The 20917-nt window shown below is 36.5% G+C and overlaps 1 protein-coding gene and 1 long non-coding RNA gene across 3 annotated transcripts in view; both read left to right on the plus strand.

Annotated features, from left to right (window-relative positions):
- The window catches only part of LOC113064690 (uncharacterized), a 163471-nt gene that overhangs the window by 86051 nt on the left and 56503 nt on the right, over nt 1-20917 (plus strand). The window lies entirely within an intron of this gene.
- On the plus strand, nt 16137-20804 carry ing5a (inhibitor of growth family, member 5a). 2 transcript variants are annotated; one of them, XR_003278865.1, is made up of 9 exons: nt 16137-16262; nt 16721-16792; nt 16925-17091; nt 18082-18193; nt 18275-18377; nt 18497-18632; nt 18713-18774; nt 18855-19429; nt 20349-20804. XR_003278865.1 is itself a non-coding variant. In XM_026235553.1 (8 exons), exons 1-8 carry the CDS (start codon nt 16226-16228, stop codon nt 18892-18894), a joined length of 729 nt encoding a protein of 242 aa, XP_026091338.1. In that variant the 5' UTR covers nt 16137-16225; the 3' UTR covers nt 18895-20804. The 2 variants fall into 2 exon arrangements, 1 of the variants encoding a protein (XP_026091338.1); XM_026235553.1 differs by having other exon boundaries at nt 18855-20804.

Genomic DNA, 20917 nt, shown 5'->3' on the forward strand with positions numbered 1-20917 from the left:
GAGAGTCTGGTATTAAAATATGAGTGAGTTTAAGGTTAAGGGAAAACATTTCTTCACAAAAGTTAAAAATCATAGTCTTGTGAACAACGGCTTGTTAGTTTTCAAGGTGAACATTTGAGAACTTTATTGGAAGTTGATTTTTGCGTTGCGAGCCATGCCTTCACTATCGGTCTACAGGAAGAATTTAAGTTATGACTAATATTGCATATTTCCCTGATGCAATACAATGACACTGTCATTTCTACCAGTTCACACGTCAGTAGAAGGCTTGTTAGCATCCTTCGGACTGTTTTTATTATTTAGATAGCGTCTCAAGGGTGTTTCGGTGTTAATTATTCCTCGTGCCCCAGGTGCTCCACACAGCGTGGTCGTTATTATGCATTGTATGTTAATTACTGTTGAGCAGCAGTGGAAAGAACGGACTCAAACTATGAAGATAACACAACACTGTGAAAGAACAGCGTGATGCATCTGAGCCGGAGACATGCACAGTGTCAGGAAATCCAATCAGATGAATGAAACTACACGTTCACCAAGAATCATCAAGATGCATTATGCAGAGCTCGGAAACCGACTCATTTAGTCCATTATCAAAAGAGTTAAGGGAAACCTTGAAAAAGCACATGCTAATTCAATTGAGTCAAGCTTTCGGTAATGAATTCTAGCTGAATCATATCACACGTGTGTAATTGTGCGTCTGCGTTGATGCAGCTGTGCACGAGGCCTCAATTTCACAGAAATGAGAGAAAACGAGAAACGAATGAATCCTCGGAAGCAGATCTCCTCATAACTTGTTTCTGTGTGACATTAACACTGGGATCGTGGGATGAGTAACACGAGAACTTCTCTCCATAAAGATTCACAAACGTAGCTCAAAAAATGGAGCATTGAACACTTGCTTGAAAACTAAACAAATGCGTCATCAGTAGACTTATGCAAATGAAGGATGTTGCAGAACAACGTCATCTCAGTGTAAACTGTGTAAGTCTTTTTCACAATTAGACACATCTGAAACATCGTGTGAGATTCAGTCCTGGCTTTGGCTGCAGTCAGTGCTTTTTATGAATTCATTTCAACAGTTAAACATTCAGTGACGCGTCACTGATTCACAAATGTTTCCTTCATGCCACATTTCCCCCAAGACAGCGCACAGCCCACGAGATGCTTTAAAGACACAGAACAGACAAAATACACTCTTCGTGAAGAATGACAGCTCTCAAGTGTCTTTACAGTCCTGGCTTGTTGCATCTTTTCCCGCAGTACCACGAGGATGAAGCCGGAGGGGAGGGAAATCTCACTCAAATGTACACGCCGACGCTATTAATAGCCTTTCAAACATGCCGTCACTCCACCGGCTAAATGAGCTCATCTCAATGCTGTTAGCTTTCATTCATGCACCAAGAAAGAGTTCAACAAACAGGCCATATTCTAGATTCCTACAGCAGTTTTCCAATAAAACATTTTAATGAGGCCATTATTTAATTGTTCCCTTAAATGTTGCTACAAAGTCATTAGTAACCATTTCACCTTAAATCACCTAATCTCTCTTTGAAGTGTTAGAAGCTCTGCATGAAGAAGATCTGTAAAGTCTCAAACCCAAAGAGATATTCTTTATCAAAGTTAAGACTTTGCCACGCCCCCAAAACACCTCGTTAAGACACGCCCCCACGTGTCTACATCACTGTGTGGAAATATTTGCGTAATGCTGCCCAAATGTTGATGCAAAGAAAGAAGATGTAGTTTCATTAACACAGTTAGTGTTGAAGCAGTCATGTCAGGAAGATGTTTTGTGTATTTGGGAGAAAGACAAAACACTTTGTTCTTCTGAAATCAGATGCATTCAGGAATCTTTAAGATTATTTAAAACAGAACAGCAAAACATTTTGTGGATGACCGTTTCCTGAATCTAGGAGAGGAGGTAATTCTGACTTTGCTACTACAATCTGGCGCTTCTGAATCATCTACTGGAAGTATATTTTGTTATTAGTATTTGCTATTGAATATTTACATTTCCGATGAGTGCTTGTGGTGTTTGGCCAATCACATTGCACTGTGTCAGCTGGCCAATCAGAGCAGGCTGCGCTTGACAGAAGGAGGGACTTTGTAGAAAAGTACCCAAATACACAAAACAATGATCTTTAAAAAAAAGCATCCGCTAGATTATATATTTAAATAGATATACACATACAAGCATTCTGTCCAAATCTAAATAATTTGAAGTAATATTAATGATTAATTTGTATTATTAATTACACATTTTTAATTCGATAAATTATCCTAAATTAGCTAAATTATTAATGTAATTTATATGTGTGCATATAAAATGGGTAAAGATTTAAACAATATATTTAAATAAACAAATATAAGCATTTTGTCCGCATTAGCATATAATTACATACATACACACACACATTATATATATATATATATAAATAAAACAAAATCATTTAGTTTTCACATTCACTCACAGATGATAATGTTTCTGGATTAAGCTGGGAAGGAGGCGTTCATCATCTCAAGACGCTTCATAAATCAATACTTTTTAACCACAATCTAAAATCATTTGAGAAACAGATGCTCCGTTTCCTGATAAATTTAACAAAGGCTTATGGGTTTATTGTTAGGATCTAAATGAAAGTGGGTAGAGATTACAGTGTCATGTTGTATTTCACACCGAACAGGAGATAAGAGCAAACATTATGGATGAATGAACCCTCAGCATGCAAATATCTGACAAAGCAAGAAAGGAATTGGGATCAGGACAGGAGGAGGGATGATAATCCCGGCCGCATATCAACAAAGCGTGATATTGACGTTTGACACGTGCACAGCCTGCTGAACGCTTCATGATCTAATGCTTTAAATCGCTGTTTGAAGACAGTGATGCCTTCTGCTTGAAAAAAAAATAGTTTACAAATTAAACCCCTTAAAAAATAAAAGCATTAAGTCGTTAGATATTTTAAAATCAACTTGAATTAAAAAATTACCATCCAAAATATGATTTTTTTAAAATGTAGCTTTAGAAATAATAAATAACTCAATATTTCATAAATAATGATAATAAATGGGTATTGATGTTTTTTAAATGAATATTTAAATATGAAACTAAAACTGTAAGTCCCTGTCTTAATGAGTGAGTCATTGAATCATTCATGCAACTGATTCATTCCAACGGCTGATGCATTCAAAATCGAAACAAGAATATTTATGAATGAATCACTGACTCACTCGCAGTAATGACTCACTGCTGTGTTGTTTAGAGATGCACAACACTTCTGGTGTGGCTTTGATTGGAACGATGTTCCTTTTCGAAACTGATAAAAAAGACTACAACAACAACACTGTCTGAAACTTAACTCAATAGTTAACCTGCAAGTCTTACTTTATATAGCTATTTCTATTTGGTTTCAACTCATTAAAATTAGTTCTGTGGGTATAAATGAATGCATTTAGTTGATTGAGTAATGTTGAATAATATTTTTGATTTGAATAATTAATGCAGAAATGTATGCATTACATTGACAGCCCTAAAAAAAAAATACATAATCAAATAATTAATCCAAAACAAAATCAAATATATATGCTTGTATTTTTTCCCAGCTTTGTTTTTTAGAGAAGCATGTACGTTCAGAAGAAATAATGATAAAATATACCCAGCAGACAGAATAAACAAACCAAATACAACCCTTGATCCAAATACATCGAAACCACCCTCTCCTGAAAAACATCCAGCGCTCAATATTTCCCATGAACACCTGACCAGACGTGCATTTACCTGCAAACGATGTTTCACTTTCTCCATCGTCCTCACCGTCCTGCAGGAAAGAGTTTTTATCCTCACAGTAGATCCTGATGAAAACACCAAGGCATTGTTAAGTAAATGTCAAAAACGAATCACAGCTCTTTGCCCGGTGGACCCTCAGGGGTCACTTTCCCAAAAACAGCCCCGCCGCGGCACCAGAGACTTCGCATTACGCCGCGTTTGCGAGGAGGCTGGAGTTTCGTAGACACTTTTTTTTTGAGCAAAGGATTTGGATGAGGCGTAATATCAGGCACAGGGAGGAGTGTGGGAAACTGGGACGCCCCGCTGAGGCTTTTCCGTATTGAGCGCAGGAGGTCCATCATTTGGGGAATAGTTGGGAATGAAAGACAGCAGCAGATGCTGGCAGCAAATGAGCACAGTGTTGACAGCCAAGAGACACAGCGCTTCCCAAAGAGACCTTTCACCACATATGGCCCATCAAGTGTGTCAAAAAACAGGAATGACGGGCATTTCTACGCTCTCTTTGGGTATTTGCTGTGAACAAAGTGGCCAATCGGTGTTAAATCACAAAGTTTACGCCTCAAAGTTTCCATAAAGCAACAATACTGTTCACCAGATAAAATGTACCAATCCAAGAAGACTAAGGTGCTGTGGGTGGTTTTTAAATGGTTTTATAGAACAGTTCCGGTCCTTGATTCTGATTGGCCGAATCGCCATCGAAGCTGTTGAGAATTACTCTACCAACACACACCTTCAAATATTATAATGTTTGCCCTGACAAATGCAAATCTTTGTAAATAATTAAAAACATGCATAGATATTGTGAGTGGCACTTGCTAACTTCTTGTTTTCATTTAAATTATTCAGAACCTTCTGAACCTGCAAGTTAATATATATATATATAAATGAAAAATTGCCCAAAGCCTTTTCTAACATATGTGCACCCGAATATAAATGTATGTGAATAACTAAAACTGCTGGAAAGAGGCTGCAAACAACAGAACATTTCACAGTGATGCAACACCAACACATGAACACAGACTTTCTCAGTCCCAGCTCATCTTTAAAGGACTGCAGGGTGGTTTAATAATCTTCTGGAGAATGTGTGTGTTAGATGGGTGTGTGCGTAATATATTGACGCTAATAAAACACTCTTTCTAAAGACACGAGCAGACTTGAAGAGCAACTTACTGCGACGCCTGCCACAACAGTTCCAGCCGTAAACAACTCGAATCTGACAATGAAACTTATTTTTAAATACAACAACTTAAAACTCACAACCTTGAATAATATATAAATAGAAGCCTGTTTGAAGCAAGGTAAATCATACAGTTGAGGTCAAATGTTTACATACACCTTGCAGAATCTGCAAAATGTAATTTTTTTTTACCTAAATAAGAGGGATTGTACAAAATGCCTGTTTTTTTTTTTATTTTATTTTATTATTACGGACCCGAATAAGATATTTCAAATTAAAGACATTTACATATAGTCCACAAGAAAAAAAAAGTCATTCATTTATAAAAATGACCCTGTTCAAAAGTTTACATACCCTTGTTTCTTAATACTGTGTTGTTGCCTGGATGATTTACAGTTTAGTGATAGTTGTTCATGAGTCCCTTGTTTGTCCTGAACAGTTAAACTGCCTGCTGTTCTTCAGAAAAATCCTTCAGCTCCCACTAATTCTTTGGTTTTGTGTATTTGAACCCTTTCCAGCAGTGACTGTATGATTCTGAGATTCATCTTTTCATACTGAGGACAACCGTGGTACTCCAACTCAACTATTACAGAAGATTCAGACACTCACTGATGCTCCAGAAGGAAATAATGCATTAAGAGCCGGGGTGTGAAAACTTTTGAACAGAATGGTGAGGTGTACATTTTTCTTATTTTGCTTAAATATTTGTATTTTTTATTATTTAGTACTGCCCTTCAGAAGCTACAGAAGATAGTTACGTGTTCCCAGAATATAAAATAAGTAAAATCTACCCTGAACTATAAATTCAAAAAGTATTCACCCCCAGGTTTTAATCGTGTTTCCTTCTGGAACTTAATTAACTTAATTTCAGAGTGAAAAACTATTGCAGTAGATGTCGTTTGTACTCAACTACTTGACCTCCACCACTATAACTGGTTGGCCATTTGGTTTCTTTTTATTTTAGCCACAGTTTAATCCAAAATCAATCTACTCATGTATAATAACTCATAGATGAAGAGAAACTGATTGCAGAAAATGGGAACCATCAGTTAGCACATTCAAATATACCTGGATGGCATCAGGAGAAATTTTATTTATAATTTTCCGCCATTTCATAGTCAAAGACAACATTCATAACAAATGCAATAAATAAGAAAGACTTTTTTGAAATTGTCCAATGTTCCTTCTGATTAAAACACTTGCCTAGTTTAATTTAAAGCAGGATACTCTAATAAAATATTTTACAGTCAAGGCCAACCTTCTCTTTTCAATAAATTTACATGGATAGCTCTTGTGTGACCAATTCTACATCTCCGTCTGCAGAAGCATTTTTTGTTCTTATGTGTAAACAATCCTGTTCTTTTTGCCCGAGTATGGCCTTCTGATGTAAAGCCAAAAACTGGAATATTGGTGCGAGTTATTAAGCCAAATCTGGGCTTTGTTTTACAAAATGCTCCCTGCTCTAACACTACACCAAACTGTGAGTTGAACAGAGAAAGAGAATTACATTTAATTCACCGTAAACTCTGTATGTCAACAACATTTGCTTAGAAATGACTAGCATTGGAGAGGTGTTTACGCAAGAAGCAACACATTCCTGATGCAATGCACTAGAAAACACACCTGTAACACAGTGTTCACGGGGTTTTCATGGATTTACAGGCAATATCTGGCTCGGCTCAACGATCCAGCTGGGCATAAATCTGCTTTGTACACAACACCAAGGACTTCAAATATTACAGTAAGATCCTTGGGAAGGACTCTGTCAGTTGTTTCTGTCCATCAAAATGGGTTTCGACCTGTTTACGCTGAGTGTCCCTCCATTATTTACCAAGAAAGAGAGTCAAAAATAGGTCCAGCTCTTTCTTAGACAGACTTAATCGTAGCCAAAGAACGGTGGACAAATACGACCGTCTTCTCGACTGCAATTCCATTCATGAGTCGAGAAAAACAGCAAGCTCATTGCTAATGAATGTGTAAAGTGGCACACTCCCCCAAAAGAAAAACTTGTCACGAATTGTAGTCCCCCATCAGCTCGATTCATCTGTTTTCTCTCTGGCTAATACTCTCGTCTGAACACCAGTGTCGGGTTGAGGCTAATGAGATATCTTTTGAATGCTGTTGCCTTTTTATCACTGATGATCTAAAGCAAATAGCAGGAACCACAAAGCTACATCCTCTAAACGTAAAAACCCTGTTGATATTTCCTGGGAGGCTGCTTTAGGCTTCTTGTTGGGCTATTGTTTGTGAAGACTTCCTTGTGTGGAACGGAAATCTAATTAAATGTTTTGAGATCTATATTGTGAAGATGCTGAACAAACAGGTGCATGTTCCCACCAGAGTCTGGCGTCTGGCGTCTGCGCTTCGTAGACAAACTCATTAACAAACTTCTGTCAGCGCTAAGCTTTTATGAAAATTAGAGCTCGGGCAAACTTTGAAGTTCCTGCTGATCACACAATCTCAAAAGATCAAAAAGCATCAAAATGGCCTCTGAAATCCCAACAGAACTACAAAGTGAGTAAGAGATATGCCTGCCAATGCACCCCCCCCCCCCCAAAGTGTTGATTATTAACCAAGAGTCACTTTCTTCTTTCAAACTATTATAATTGGAGTTGTATTATTATTATTAATAATAATGAATAACTGTAAAGATTTTGAAGCCCAAAAAGTGCATCCATCCATCATAAAAACAGCCTCACACTTTTTATGTGTAACTTTTAAATCAAAATATTATTTTTGAAAAAAAAAAAAACTGACTGAATGGAATCAGAGTCTGATGCATTGTTTACCGTGAAGTTGTTTGCCGAACAACCAATCAAAACTGACTATGTTAGTTGACCAATCAGAACACAGTATGCTACCGAAAGGTGGGGTTTAAGGAAACTGAATCTTTTGAACAGCTTCGTGCGAACCGTTTGGGGATCTCTGAGAATTGAGGTCATTTTAAAATGATATTTTGACAAAATGACAATGTTTTTTAACCTTGGATGGATTTAAACCTAATGTACAGGACTTATAAACAGTGATAGGAAGCTTAGAATTTTCATCTTTCTGGCTCTTTAAAAAAACCTGCTCATTACACATTACGTGATTTTCTATGAAATCTGTCATCTCAAATCTGCAGTCTGGCTCTGACTTTACTCAACTAGCACGGACTTGTCCAGACTGTAAATTGGAGAAAAAGTTGTGTAGCGTTTTCCAGACTTTACCAAAGTTACAGCATGGATGAAGCTAGATGCCAGCTGAATAACAACATCCATTCTGGAGGCCCAGAGAGGCGAAGAAGATCATTAGAAAAAGACAATGATGAAATAAAGATGAAGAAAAGAAAAGATAAGGGGAAAAAGATATTAATGCTCTTCCATCAGAATGGATTATAACGAGTAAACACATGTAGAGCAGATGACGTTAATCAAGCACTCTTCTGTCTGAAACATCATCTTCCATCTAATTTCACCAGAGAACTGTGATTTAATTCCTCACTTGTCTGGGTTTTTTTATAAAGCTCCTCATTTGCATTAACTGTATTATACTGGAAATCATCTCAGACTCGTAACTGCAAACGCTTTGGACACACCTGCGCATAAAGACGCAGTATTAAAGAAAAGAGCAAGATTCAGCGCTCGCCACACAATGTGAACAAAACACAGTGTGACGGATTAACTCCATGTCGAGGCTTAATTACGCCTCATGACACTCCATTCAGCAAAAAGAGATTTTCAAGAACCGGTAGCTATTTTAAATGGGAACAGCTTCATACAATAAGTTAATCATTGACTGGTTTCCTCATAATGCAAAAAAAAAAGGGGGTTAGACAGTAAAAACAGTTGATGTTTTGTGCTCAAAATGATGCTGACCTACCCTAATAAATTGCATCATAATATTCTTAACAAACACTGTATTGCAACAAGCCAAAAACCACCCAGAAAACCCTAGCAACTGCTTAAAAACATGTATACAACTCCATAGCTACTTACTTAAAATGTAACACTCCAGCACTTAAAATTAGCAGCTGTATGGGTTCATAAACCCACTGTGTATAATGCTGGCGGATCGAATGGATGGCCCAAAGCAGAACACATAAATAGTCAGCGTTTGGCTTCAAACTGTCAATCACGCAAAGAAAATGGGATTATGTTTTAACAAGTGGCGGAAATGTCAACGTCTTACTCAAGGGCAGAGTGTCATTCATGACGACTGCAATATCAAGTGTATTGTAACGTCCCCGGGCCGACACACAATGCTGACACCTGTGCAGTCAGTTTCATAAAAACGACTGCGACCGTCTCACACGAAGAAGATAATAACGTTTGGGGAAGAGAGCTGTTTATATGCAGCTTGTAATAATGCAGCAAGAGCGGCGCGTCAGAGACAGGTGCGCGTGAGTCATACCCCATCCATCCAGCTGGCCACGGTAAACGTCACCATCCATCAGACGTCAAGTGTCTGTTTGCACCGGCACACGGGGGAGTGCACAGAGAGGGATTCGACAAAGGGTTCAGAAGTTAAAAAGAGCCGAGAGCGAGCGCCGAGGGCACTAGAGCCCCGAGTGATCGCCGTTTCAAACAGTGTCAATGCTGATATGTGAAATAATGACTGCTGTTATTAAACACAGGTTTCCTGATATCTTTGGCAAGAACAATGGTTTGGTTGGCACACATAGTCTACGGTGTACTGATACAGGGAACAAGGGTAATGAGTCACACCTGTTTAGGAGTCACCACTGTGGCTAAATGAGGTTAGTCTCTCCATGTTTAATCAGTGGCAACTCTTCATCTACAACAACAAAAGCTAATAAAAGCAGCCCAGAATGACTGGCGAGCCACCAATGACTAATTAACTGGGATTGCTATACACAAGACGTGCTTGTCAGTGGCACTTTGAAAGGAGTTTTAAAAGTCAAAACTCACCCGATTTACTTTCTCAAAGCTCAAGTGCTTGCAAAACTTCACGCTTTTCGTGCAAAAAGGAGCCACAATGGGTCTCATTTACTAAGCATGCATGCGCATAACTTGAAGTCTGTACATTGAACATATTCGCCAACCAATCATAATTCACCATTAACTTTCATACTAAAATGCATTCAGAATATATGTAAAAACCACTACAAGAGTCGATTTTGTGCAAAGATATAAAATATATTTAGCCGTAAACAGTGAATAAGTTCAAGGATCTTGCTGCACATCTTTAGAGAGCATCATATGTTCGCTCAGACTGTGTTTGTAAAGGCCTTGGCATGTCTTTAAATCTTGGGCATGCAGTCGCTCATTTCAATCCTCAAAAAATTCATTAACAGTAGTATAATGAGTTTAAGAACATAGTCATTTGTGTGTTGTGCAATAGGCTTGTGCAAAATAATCCAATGCAATTGTTTGTAATTGAGAGTAGTCTGGAAGATCGTCCGTGTCGTATTCATGACCTTCTTCCTCTGTTGTCACTGTCTTCCCCGTTTCTGGTCCGTCTAAAAACACAGATACATGCACAGACCGAGGGAATAGTGGATTTCAAAGCAACTAACAAAAATAAAGCATGGGAACATCCCAAAGTGCCTCATTCATGAAACACAAGCAGAATTTTTGTGCACGTTGAACTTAAATTGAATGCAACTTCAAACTCAAAAATAAAAGCTCTACATTGGCATCTGTGCTTCAATGGAGAACCTTTAACATCTGATGTCCCCATTTCCATTGGTCATGGAGGCTTAAAACCCATCACAATCCCTTTTCAGATATCACTAGGGATGATTTCATTTGTATGCCCTGTCTTGGCATCAGGGAACAATGGGAAAAGTGGGAGGAAGGCATGATGAATCTCATAAGCCTCTCTTCAGAAGCACAACATGGTTTTAAACGCCTAGTTTACATTCATATGAGACATTGTGTGAAAACCTAAACACTAAGTTCAACGATTAGACCTAGAACTTAGTTTCCTTAGCTTCTTCTCATCTGTTGTTCAGGTCCTATATCCTATAGGAAGTTTGTTCTGTGCTAGATGTCGCTCGGATGATGAATATTAATTGCATTATGTGACGGTTGGCTGACGCTTTACATCAAACCAAATGAACTTCTTTAAAATATTAAGCTATATACTGAAATATGGCGAAATGACCAGTTTCTGAAAGTTCAAGTGGCTTACGATTAAATGTCAACGTACAAATGTCAAAAACATCCTGAGATCTGAACGCTCACCAGAAAGCACCTCTGAAACCGCAGGTGCGCTTGGCTTTTCTTCCCTATTTAGTTCAGTAAACCTGAGGCAAACCATTTTGGGAATTTAATTATAGCTCGTCAAAAATTAAACTGGTTCCAAAGCTTTAACGACCTTTGACTGCTTTCCATTTTTCCGCAACCACCCCCATCTCTCAGTGTCAGACGTAAATATTCATACCCCCACGGACATATTAAAAACACACAACCTTTTGATCTCTCTGAGGGGCCTTCACCACACAACCTGCTGTAACTAGCATCTCATCTGCATAATTACTGTAAAAACAGAGCTGATGGTTGCTGAGTGTGAAGAGAGGCGGCACTTTTCATGACAATGTCGAGTATTAGGCCTGTAATCATTTAGTTGATGAGGGGAAGACGCTAATTACCTTCCCTCTGAAGTTTGATATTAGATTAAGTTACCTCTTTTCCGAAGAGCACGAGAGCCGTGTATTGGGAGATGTGCATATTTAGGCCTGTTTGTTTACCAAAACGTGTGGGGGAAACAAATTAGCATCGCTAATGTTATATTCGCACCACAAAAAAAGCAACAACTGCACGCATACTGAGCACATCACAGCGAAACAATGGGGTTTCGGAGTCGTAAAAGCCAAAACATTCATTTGGAAACAAAGAAAATCAATTTCGAACTAAACAGATGTTCAAAACTGGTAATCAAGGACTTGATTTAGCTTTGTTTCTTCGAAACACTAATGAATCATTCAAAAGACAGATTCTCTGTAGGACACGAGCAACCTGTCAAAGTCGTGATCTCGAGATAAATGAACGGTGTTGTAAACAACACAAGGTCGCTGTCGTCAATTGCTTCCAATTTGCTTGGCATACTGAATGCAGGATCTTTGCCAAATCTTATTCAATAGGCCTGTCCGCACACACCAGATACATCAGAACTAGTATTCAAGGGACTTGATATCCCACATAAAATCCCTGCCAAGGTGGTTAGCTTGAGTCTAGTTAGTCATCTATGGTTTTAGAGGGATTTTGGACACTGGTTACTCTGTAAGACAAGCTAACCCAACATAAGCCCTACTACAATCTGAGCCACCATTTTGCAAACCAGCACAAATTTTGGAAACCACAGGCCAAAATGTGAAGTCTTTGATCACTTTTCAAAGAGTCTTAGCCTCCGATGAATCCTGATGGTGGCTGGGCCCTGCAGCGTAATGACTCCTACAATGGCCTTCTGAAGAACCAAAAGAAGCGTAGAAAATAATGATACACGTGAATAACAAAACAGCCCTCATTATTTGGGAACATTATATCCTGTTTCTCCTTATGAAGTCGATCCAACTGTCCATGGGCGAGAATACAAATGCCTTCGAAAACATAAAATGATGTATTTTGCATCCTTTTGCTGACAGATAAATGTGGATATCCAGGTGCAAGAGAAAGAGTACACACTGTTCGTTTTCAGTCACTACAGACATAGTTATAATACAAAGCTGGTTGAAAATTTGCTGATTTATTTTTAACCAACAACAACAACAACGAAATTCCAGACAAATGTCATTTGACAGGCATAAACTGCATTGCTATTTCTACAAACATGTTATTTAAATTCTAATGGTGCAAGATGTGATACGTTTGTTTGTATTTGAGTGTCCTTTGTTCTGCATCTTAACCAAAGTGTGGCGCCTTACGAAGAACCTGTGGCAAGGCGAGACTTAAAATAGTAATGGGACTTTGCTAATGAACAGGACGGCTAGTCACGCGCCCCATTTCCATTTTGTCCCCTCCATTCAGTTGGAGCTCCATTTCTCTCTTGAGCGCACCATTCATGGAAACACATTTGCATGTTAAAACCGTTGACATACATACATAATTTCAGTCGCAATTATCACAATCAGCGAAAGGCGTGGGAGAGCTGTCCATCAAAAACAATAGCTTTTAAGGATTCGTACACCAGTGTTTGGAAGCGAACTATCGTCTGACCATTAACCAGTGATAAGCCTGGGGTAAATTGCATACTATTCGTACCAGTGTGCAACAACAAGTAGCACTTACAATTGATAACCAATTGATGTTATTTGTAGATTGAAAGAATTTTTGCACCAATGTGTAATTAGTTTCTGTTGTAGCATGTTTCTGGCAGACAGAACTACAAATCAAAGACTTAAACGTTGCAATTATGGGAGAATAACGAGATAGTCCTATATGATGGGAGATCAAACAAGAAATTATGTAACAGATATACAAGACTCCTCCTCAGATTTCTCCCTCCCAACCAAATCAGCCAATCCTGAACATGCAAAAATGATTGACATGCATCCACTATCTACACATTTTTTGACAGCCAAAAATAAAGGCACCATCATGGAGTGTGATTTCTCATGCTTTCGGGACATTTTATGCACAGCATCTTTATTCAACAGATAAATGAAATCCAAACTCAGACTAAACTACTAGTTAAGTAAATTCCCTTCTTTAATAAGGTTTCAAAAGAAGATTTTCCCCACCTTTTAAGAAAAGCTGAGAAAACCCATCAGGGACAATTCTTGGATTTGCCCTGACCTTATGGAGACTTTTAAATCCCCTTGTAATTGCTAACAATTACAAGGTTGTACATTCAGTTTCCAAAGAAAGCAAGAACTGATTAAATGTGTACCTTAAATGCATTTGATAAAAGCATCTGCCAAATGCATTTATAACTGTAAATGTGACCTCATGTTGGCACAGATATTACCCACAACCACAGTTTAACTTTGGAAATGAGTTTGTCAAGTCGTTCCAAACCAGTGTGACTTTCTTCTGCTGTTTTGAAGAATGTTGACTTTGGACCCCATTGACTTTCATTGTGTGTACAGAATAAAAACTTTTTTATTTTCAGAATATCTTCTTTTTTGATATGTGATCAATTGCTTGCGTTATTCGCATTTAGAAACCGATTTTGATTAAATCTGTTTTGTAGAATGTTGGGAACCAAACCACTTTGGACCCCATTGGCTTTCATTGCGTGGATGACATAAACATTGCTGCAATTTTCTAAATATCTTCTTTTGCCATTAGTGACAAATGGCTTGGGATATTCTCATTTGGAAGCTAACTTTGCTAAAAGCACTATTAAGATTTTTCGTGGAACATTGGGAACCAAATGAATTTGGATCCCATTGACTTTCCTTGTGGGGATGGAATAAATATTGCTGCATTTTCCAAAATACCTTCTTTTGCTTGGGATTTTCCCATTTGAAAATTCCCATTTTTGATAAAAGCATCAGCTAAATGAGTAAATGTTTTTTTTTTAATCCAATCCAAGCCATTTTTCTCAATGCACAGTTAACTACACACTACAATCTCTCAACTCTGCCACCATTTACAGCATGATTGTGCCGAGTTTTTATAACTTCCCTGGTTACTGAGGAGCTGCTCTCCACCTACCAGTTTCGAACAATCAAAAGAGGTTGCTTTCCGTGAGCTGAAGGGTCTATTACTTCTAGGTTAATAACAGGCCGTGTACCTGATTGCCAGCAGGCCCCTGTGCACCTGTTTCAATTGTGCCTCCTTCCTGTATATTTCTGCAGAGAACGCCATATGTCTCCTATTCTTTTCAAAGCTCTGATGAAACCACAGACTCAAACATTTGCTTGATTTCTCTACATCGAGCACCTAAGCTTTTTTCCCCCCATCTGCCTTTTCTGGTTTTGTAATGTGTAATTTCCATCTGCTGGTGGAACGCTGTGTTCCTTAAAAGCTGGAGGAAAAAATGGCAGCGCTTTATAGAGTTCACTTTATGCAAAAATGAGGCGCTCACAACAAAACCAAAATCCAATACTCTCCCCAGTCTGTCTTTAATGGACTTTAGTTGACCTCTGCTTATTTTTGTAAGAGTTTCTCCTTTTACAAAGTAAAAAGTTGAAAAGATTTACTCTGCAAAGCAATGCTTCCAACATAACATGCATCTAAATCAACATTTGATTTACCAGACATGTTAAAATTAAAGACAAATGAGGAAGATTAATGACCAATGACTTTCGTAAAAGCTGTTTAAATACATTTATTAACAGGCATGCCAATATACATAAAAGTCATAAACCTATTTACAGTATACAGTCCTTAGATATTCATCAGTCTTGCATAATAAAGATTTTGAGCCTCACATCACATTTCAGACGAGTCTGCCCTCTACTGTACAACCTCATATCTATCATCACAGACGTGAAGTTATTACTTCAGAAAAGCCACTTTGAATACTGATTGATCATTATTCAAAATATATAAAGATAACTATCTGCTCATGCTAATTCAGCACAACTTCATGGTGTTACCATTGGACCAAAATTAGTTTTTTCTAATTTAAATATTCTCTTATTTTCTCAACCCACATGTACAGAATACTCTACCTTATATTCTCCTTATAGGAAAAAATAATTAAGTAAATTATGCATATTCCTATATATATCAACTGCTTTCGATAAATGTTTTTTAAAATAAAATCCAAGTAATTTTTTTAAACATGATGCATATCTAATTATTGGCATATTCTGAAAAAATTAATTTGGTGATTAATATTATTATAGAAATATTGTATTATTCATCATATTAATTAAAATAAACATATTATAATGAATGAATACCTTGTTAATAATAATAATAATATATATATATATATATATATATATACACACACACACACACACACACACACACAAAGAAATATTACACATATATTGAATGCATTGGATAAATAAAATATATTTACATTTTTAAATAATATTAATGTTTAAAGGACCAATACATGTGTGTGTGTGTGTATATATATATATATATATATATATAAAGGTATACTATTATTTTTATCATTTATATGATTTGTTTTATTATTATTATTGCTATATCTATCGATCTGTGGTGATGGACATGGAAAGATCGCTAACGAGCCAAGCCCCACTGGCAGCCAATCAAAACACGGCATTTAAAAACTCCACCTATCAGCCACTAGCAGAACGCTGCCTCATTAATTATTCATGACATACCAATGTTGTTCCACCTCACGCGGACGGTCGGAGAAAAACACGCGTCGAACTCGTGAAGATCGTCACCATGGCGACAGCGATTTATCTCGAACATTATCTCGATAGTGAGTACTCTTCATTTACGCGGGATTTAGACTCATTTTAAGCGGAATGAATGCGTTTTCAAATCTCCAGTTTGAGGATGATTTGATGGCTAATGTGAGATTAGCATTAGCGCTGTAGCTTATTAGCCAACAAAGTGATTAGTTTAATTTCAACCGCATGCATCTGTGTAGATTTCTTTCATTTGTTATTTAGTTTTGTTGTTCATGTAAATATACATGTACTGTACAACCACAGCGAGTTGTGAATACAGGGGAAAAAAAGTAGTTAGCCAGTATGCTAACAGCATGCTAAATTGTCAACAAACCTGTTGTTTACATGTCTTTATTGGGATTTTATATGTGTTTATGAATTTAATACACGTGTTTTCTGCTCTAAGATAAACAGAGACTCAATCCAAAACTTTCCTCATGCAAGCAAACAGTATACTCAACAACAAATGTGTTTTTTATGTTCCTAGGCATTGAAAACCTTCCCTGTGAGCTCCAGAGAAACTTCACACTCATGAGGGAACTTGACAACAGAGCCGAGGGTGAGGTCTCCAATCGTAGTGTGCTGACTACCTAGGGAGCATTTCTGACCATTCAATACGATTGACCAAGAGCACAGCATTTACAGCTCATTGGTGGATATCTGACTGTGTTTTCCCGCCCTTTTCTTGCAGAAAAGAAATGTGAAATCGATAAGCTTGCAGAAGAATACATTAAAAACGTCCGTAATCTGGCTCCGGATCAGAGAGTGGAGCATCTGCAGAAGATCCAGAACGGATTCACCAAATGCAAAGAATACAGCGACGACAAAGTGCAGCTCGCTATGCAGACGTACGAGATGGTGAGTAATCGGTTCGCGATTTTACGTTTACATTTAGTCATTTAACAGACTTTTTTTTCAAAGCGACTTATGAATGAGGAAATTTTACACATTTTAAAAGTTAGTTTTGTGATTTCTGGATTTTTTTTTATATGGAATACGTTTCTAATATATTTTATTATTATATATTTGTATTTATTGTAAATGCAATTTTTAATATTTTATACTCTGCTTTAAAATATTTAATACAGTAGACATTGTTTTATTATCAAAAATCACAGAATATTAATTTGTAGTAAATTAAAAGTTCCATATTTTATACTAAGCTCTGAAAAATTGGTCCATAGAATCCAAATAATGTTTTATAGTAAATAAAATTTTCTGTGTTTTATAATCTGCTTTCAAATATTTAGTAGAATCATTTTATTGTCACATTTCATATCATATTTATTTGTATCAAATATAATTTTCCATATTTTATACTCCGCTCTGAAATATTGAATCTCGGATATTTTTTATAGTAAATGTAATTTTCTTTATTTTATACTTCGCTATTAATGATTTAATTAAATATAAATAACTTTATTGTCAAAAATCACAGAACTTTTTAATAGTAGGCATAATTATATATATTTTACATTCATTCATAAAATATTTAATTGAGTAGAAACCATTTTACTGTCAAAAATCAGATTTAGTATAGTAAATATACAGTTAGTTGTTTATACACCGGTCCAAAATATTGAGTAGAAATGGTTTAATTATCAACAACAAGATTTTTTTCTGAACTTTCAGTATTTTATACTCCACTTTAAAATATTTGAGATAAATAAATAAACATGACATCACATAAAAGTATTTCTCACTCCGAATCATAATAAAAATGTACATTATAAGTAGTATTGAATAGGCAATAATTGCTTTTTTTAAATAGTTTGATTAAAATATTGTACATTTGCACTGGGAATCTGCATTCATTTTGATAAAAATACACGAGCCTTTTCTCATTAGGTGGACAAACACATCCGAAGGCTCGATGCAGATCTCGCTCGCTTTGAGAATGAGCTGAAGGAAAAGTTGGATGTCAGCGGCTACGAAAGTCCAGACAGCAGAACGGCCAAGAGTAAGAACATCGCTCGATTTGGTCATGTCATAATCAACATGATATACGAGGAGATTAAAACTGAACTCATGTCCTTCATAGAGGCAGGCGCTCGAGGAGGCCTGAAGGAAAAACGACGGACGAAAGGAAGAGGACGCAAATCTTCCGACGACGACTCGCCGCGGAAAAAGAAAACGAAGAACAGGTGAGACGCACCCACAATTGAAAACCTCCAAGATCTAAATTAATTTGTTTGGAGAAATGTATTTCACTCAAAAATGCAGGTTTGAAGTGACATTTACATTGTTTTCTGTATTTCCACAGCCCTGAGTTCTCTGAGTCCATCCTTCCAGTTCATCCGTCAGACGTCTTAGACATGCCTGTTGACCCCAATGAACCCACGTACTGTCTGTGCCACCAAGTGTCTTACGGAGAAATGATCGGATGTGACAATCCAGATGTGAGAAACGAACGCTTTAAACCGTTGATTAGCTTTTCCTCATAGTATTTATTTAATTACAAAAGTGCCTTTCTCAACAGTGTCCCATTGAGTGGTTTCACTTCGCCTGCGTCGATCTAACAACGAAACCCAAAGGGAAATGGTACGTGGCTTTATTAACCAGAAATTGTCAATATCTCCATTTCCAACATCAAAAACCAACGTCTCTTTTCCTTCTTCCAGGTTCTGTCCCCGATGCACCCAGGATCGGAAGAAGAAATAAAAGATGCACATTTGTAACGTTGAGAGATTACATTTCTATATACATGAGCATATATATGTATTTTGATTAGGTGGTAAAATAGGATAATATATATAATATGGCCGTGATGAAATATATATATATCTAGAGGGTCGCGAGGAAACAAAGTGTTTATTTTTTCAAAGTACTTGAAATGTTTCCATTTGTTTGAGTTTCTGTGTCATCAAATTGTCGTTTTCAGACAATATAGGATTTATTATATATGAGATATATATTTTATTTTTTTCTCTTTAATTACTGATTAGTATGTATTTTCATTTTGTATGAAGCTTCAAGCAACTATCGTGTCATTGTGCTTTGCTCATGAAATGTTTTGCGAACCTTTAAGACGCTGAATTCGGCAGCCGCTCTTGCACTTAAAATATAACGCGACTACTTTTTTCGCCAGTTATCGATTTGCTTGAACTTGTTCTTTGTTGCATTAGGAAGAATACTTTGCAGAACTCAAGGCGATTAACTACTGTGGAAGCTTGTTTCCGCCTCAGAATTAAAAAAGGTAATCTAACGATTCAGATTTTTCTTGCAATTCTTACATTTTTATTTCTAATCTTTTTTTCGCAACATCAGGTTTAGATCTCAGAATGTCGCAATTATGCCTTTTTTTCATCAGTATGGCGGGAAACAAAGGCTGAATTGTGAGAAGAAAAAAAACCCCCCGCAATTACCGTTTTTATTCCGTAGCAGAAAAAAAATACAGAATTGATGATTTTCTTGGAACATGTACATAATTGACTTTACATCTCTCAATTCTTTAGATTATATTTCGTAATAGTTTTTTGTTTCCGCCACAGAATGAAAAATAAAAAAAATAATTGTGACTTTATCTCGCAATTTTGAGATTCTTTGTGGCAATTACGAGTTTTATATATTGAAATTCTTCTCAGAATTGAGTTTATATCTTGTAGTTCTCAAGTTTTTATTCAGCTTATAAAAAGCCACAATTACTGTATTCTGTGGCAAAAACTAAAAAATCTTGCAATTCTGTGTATATATCCCATAATTGTCTTTTTTTTTCTGCTATGGTATAAAAAGTAAAAAAAAAAAAAAACGTGATATTTACCTAATAATTCTGACTTTTTTTCTCGCAATTGCAAGTTTAAAACTTACAGTTCTTTAGTTTATATCTTACATTATATAATTCATTTATATAAAAAAGCAGTAATTATTTTTTTAATTCTGTGACACAAAAAAAAAGAATTGCGAGATAAAATTATTTAGCTTATGTCACAATCTATTTTTTTTTTTACTTCAATCACAAAAAAAACTAAATTCTGAGTTTGTCTTGCAATTCTGACTTTTTTCTCGCAATTGCAAGTTTATAGCTTACAATTCGTTTAGTTTATATCTTAGATGATATAAAAATAAAAAATATTTTTAAGCTGCAATTACTTTTTTTTTATTCCTCCATCCTTCAGAAAGCCTCTTGCTCCAGTTCTGAATGTTTTGAGTGTGTGGTTTCGGCAGTATCTGCTGTCTTTTCTCCAGCAGCTTTGATGCACTTTTCTCGACCGGATTCTGCACTTATGGCCAGAACACTTTCAGATTCAATGCTCTTGTTGTGGCTCTAAAGGTCGAAAGGCAAAGCAACTGTCAGAGAATCAACCAAAGCAAGATAAAGCTGTGTTAACACTGCTCCTGTGTTATTTTATCATTCTATATGTGATCCAAATATAAAACATGAAATATTCCTTCTATCTTGTTGACGTGAGACTACCTTGTTGAACTGTATTTTGTATCGTGTCATCAGTAGTTGGTAGAAGCCACAAGGTTGAAAGTGTGACAATCAAGTAGTGTTTTATTTTTTCATGTTTCAGAAAATTTTTCTGTACAGCTTTTCATAAAAACAAATAAATATTTACCATTAAAACTCATCTGTCGTTTGAAATGCCTGTAAAGTATTGCGTGTTAGTAAATCAGTGTCATTTTAGTACCATTGCTATATTAGCTCAGTATTTATTCATATTGTCCATTTAATTTTTGTTTT

The sequence above is a fragment of the Carassius auratus genome, chromosome 47, assembly GCF_003368295.1.
Source record: "Carassius auratus strain Wakin chromosome 47, ASM336829v1, whole genome shotgun sequence".
Lineage (NCBI taxonomy): Eukaryota > Metazoa > Chordata > Actinopteri > Cypriniformes > Cyprinidae > Carassius > Carassius auratus.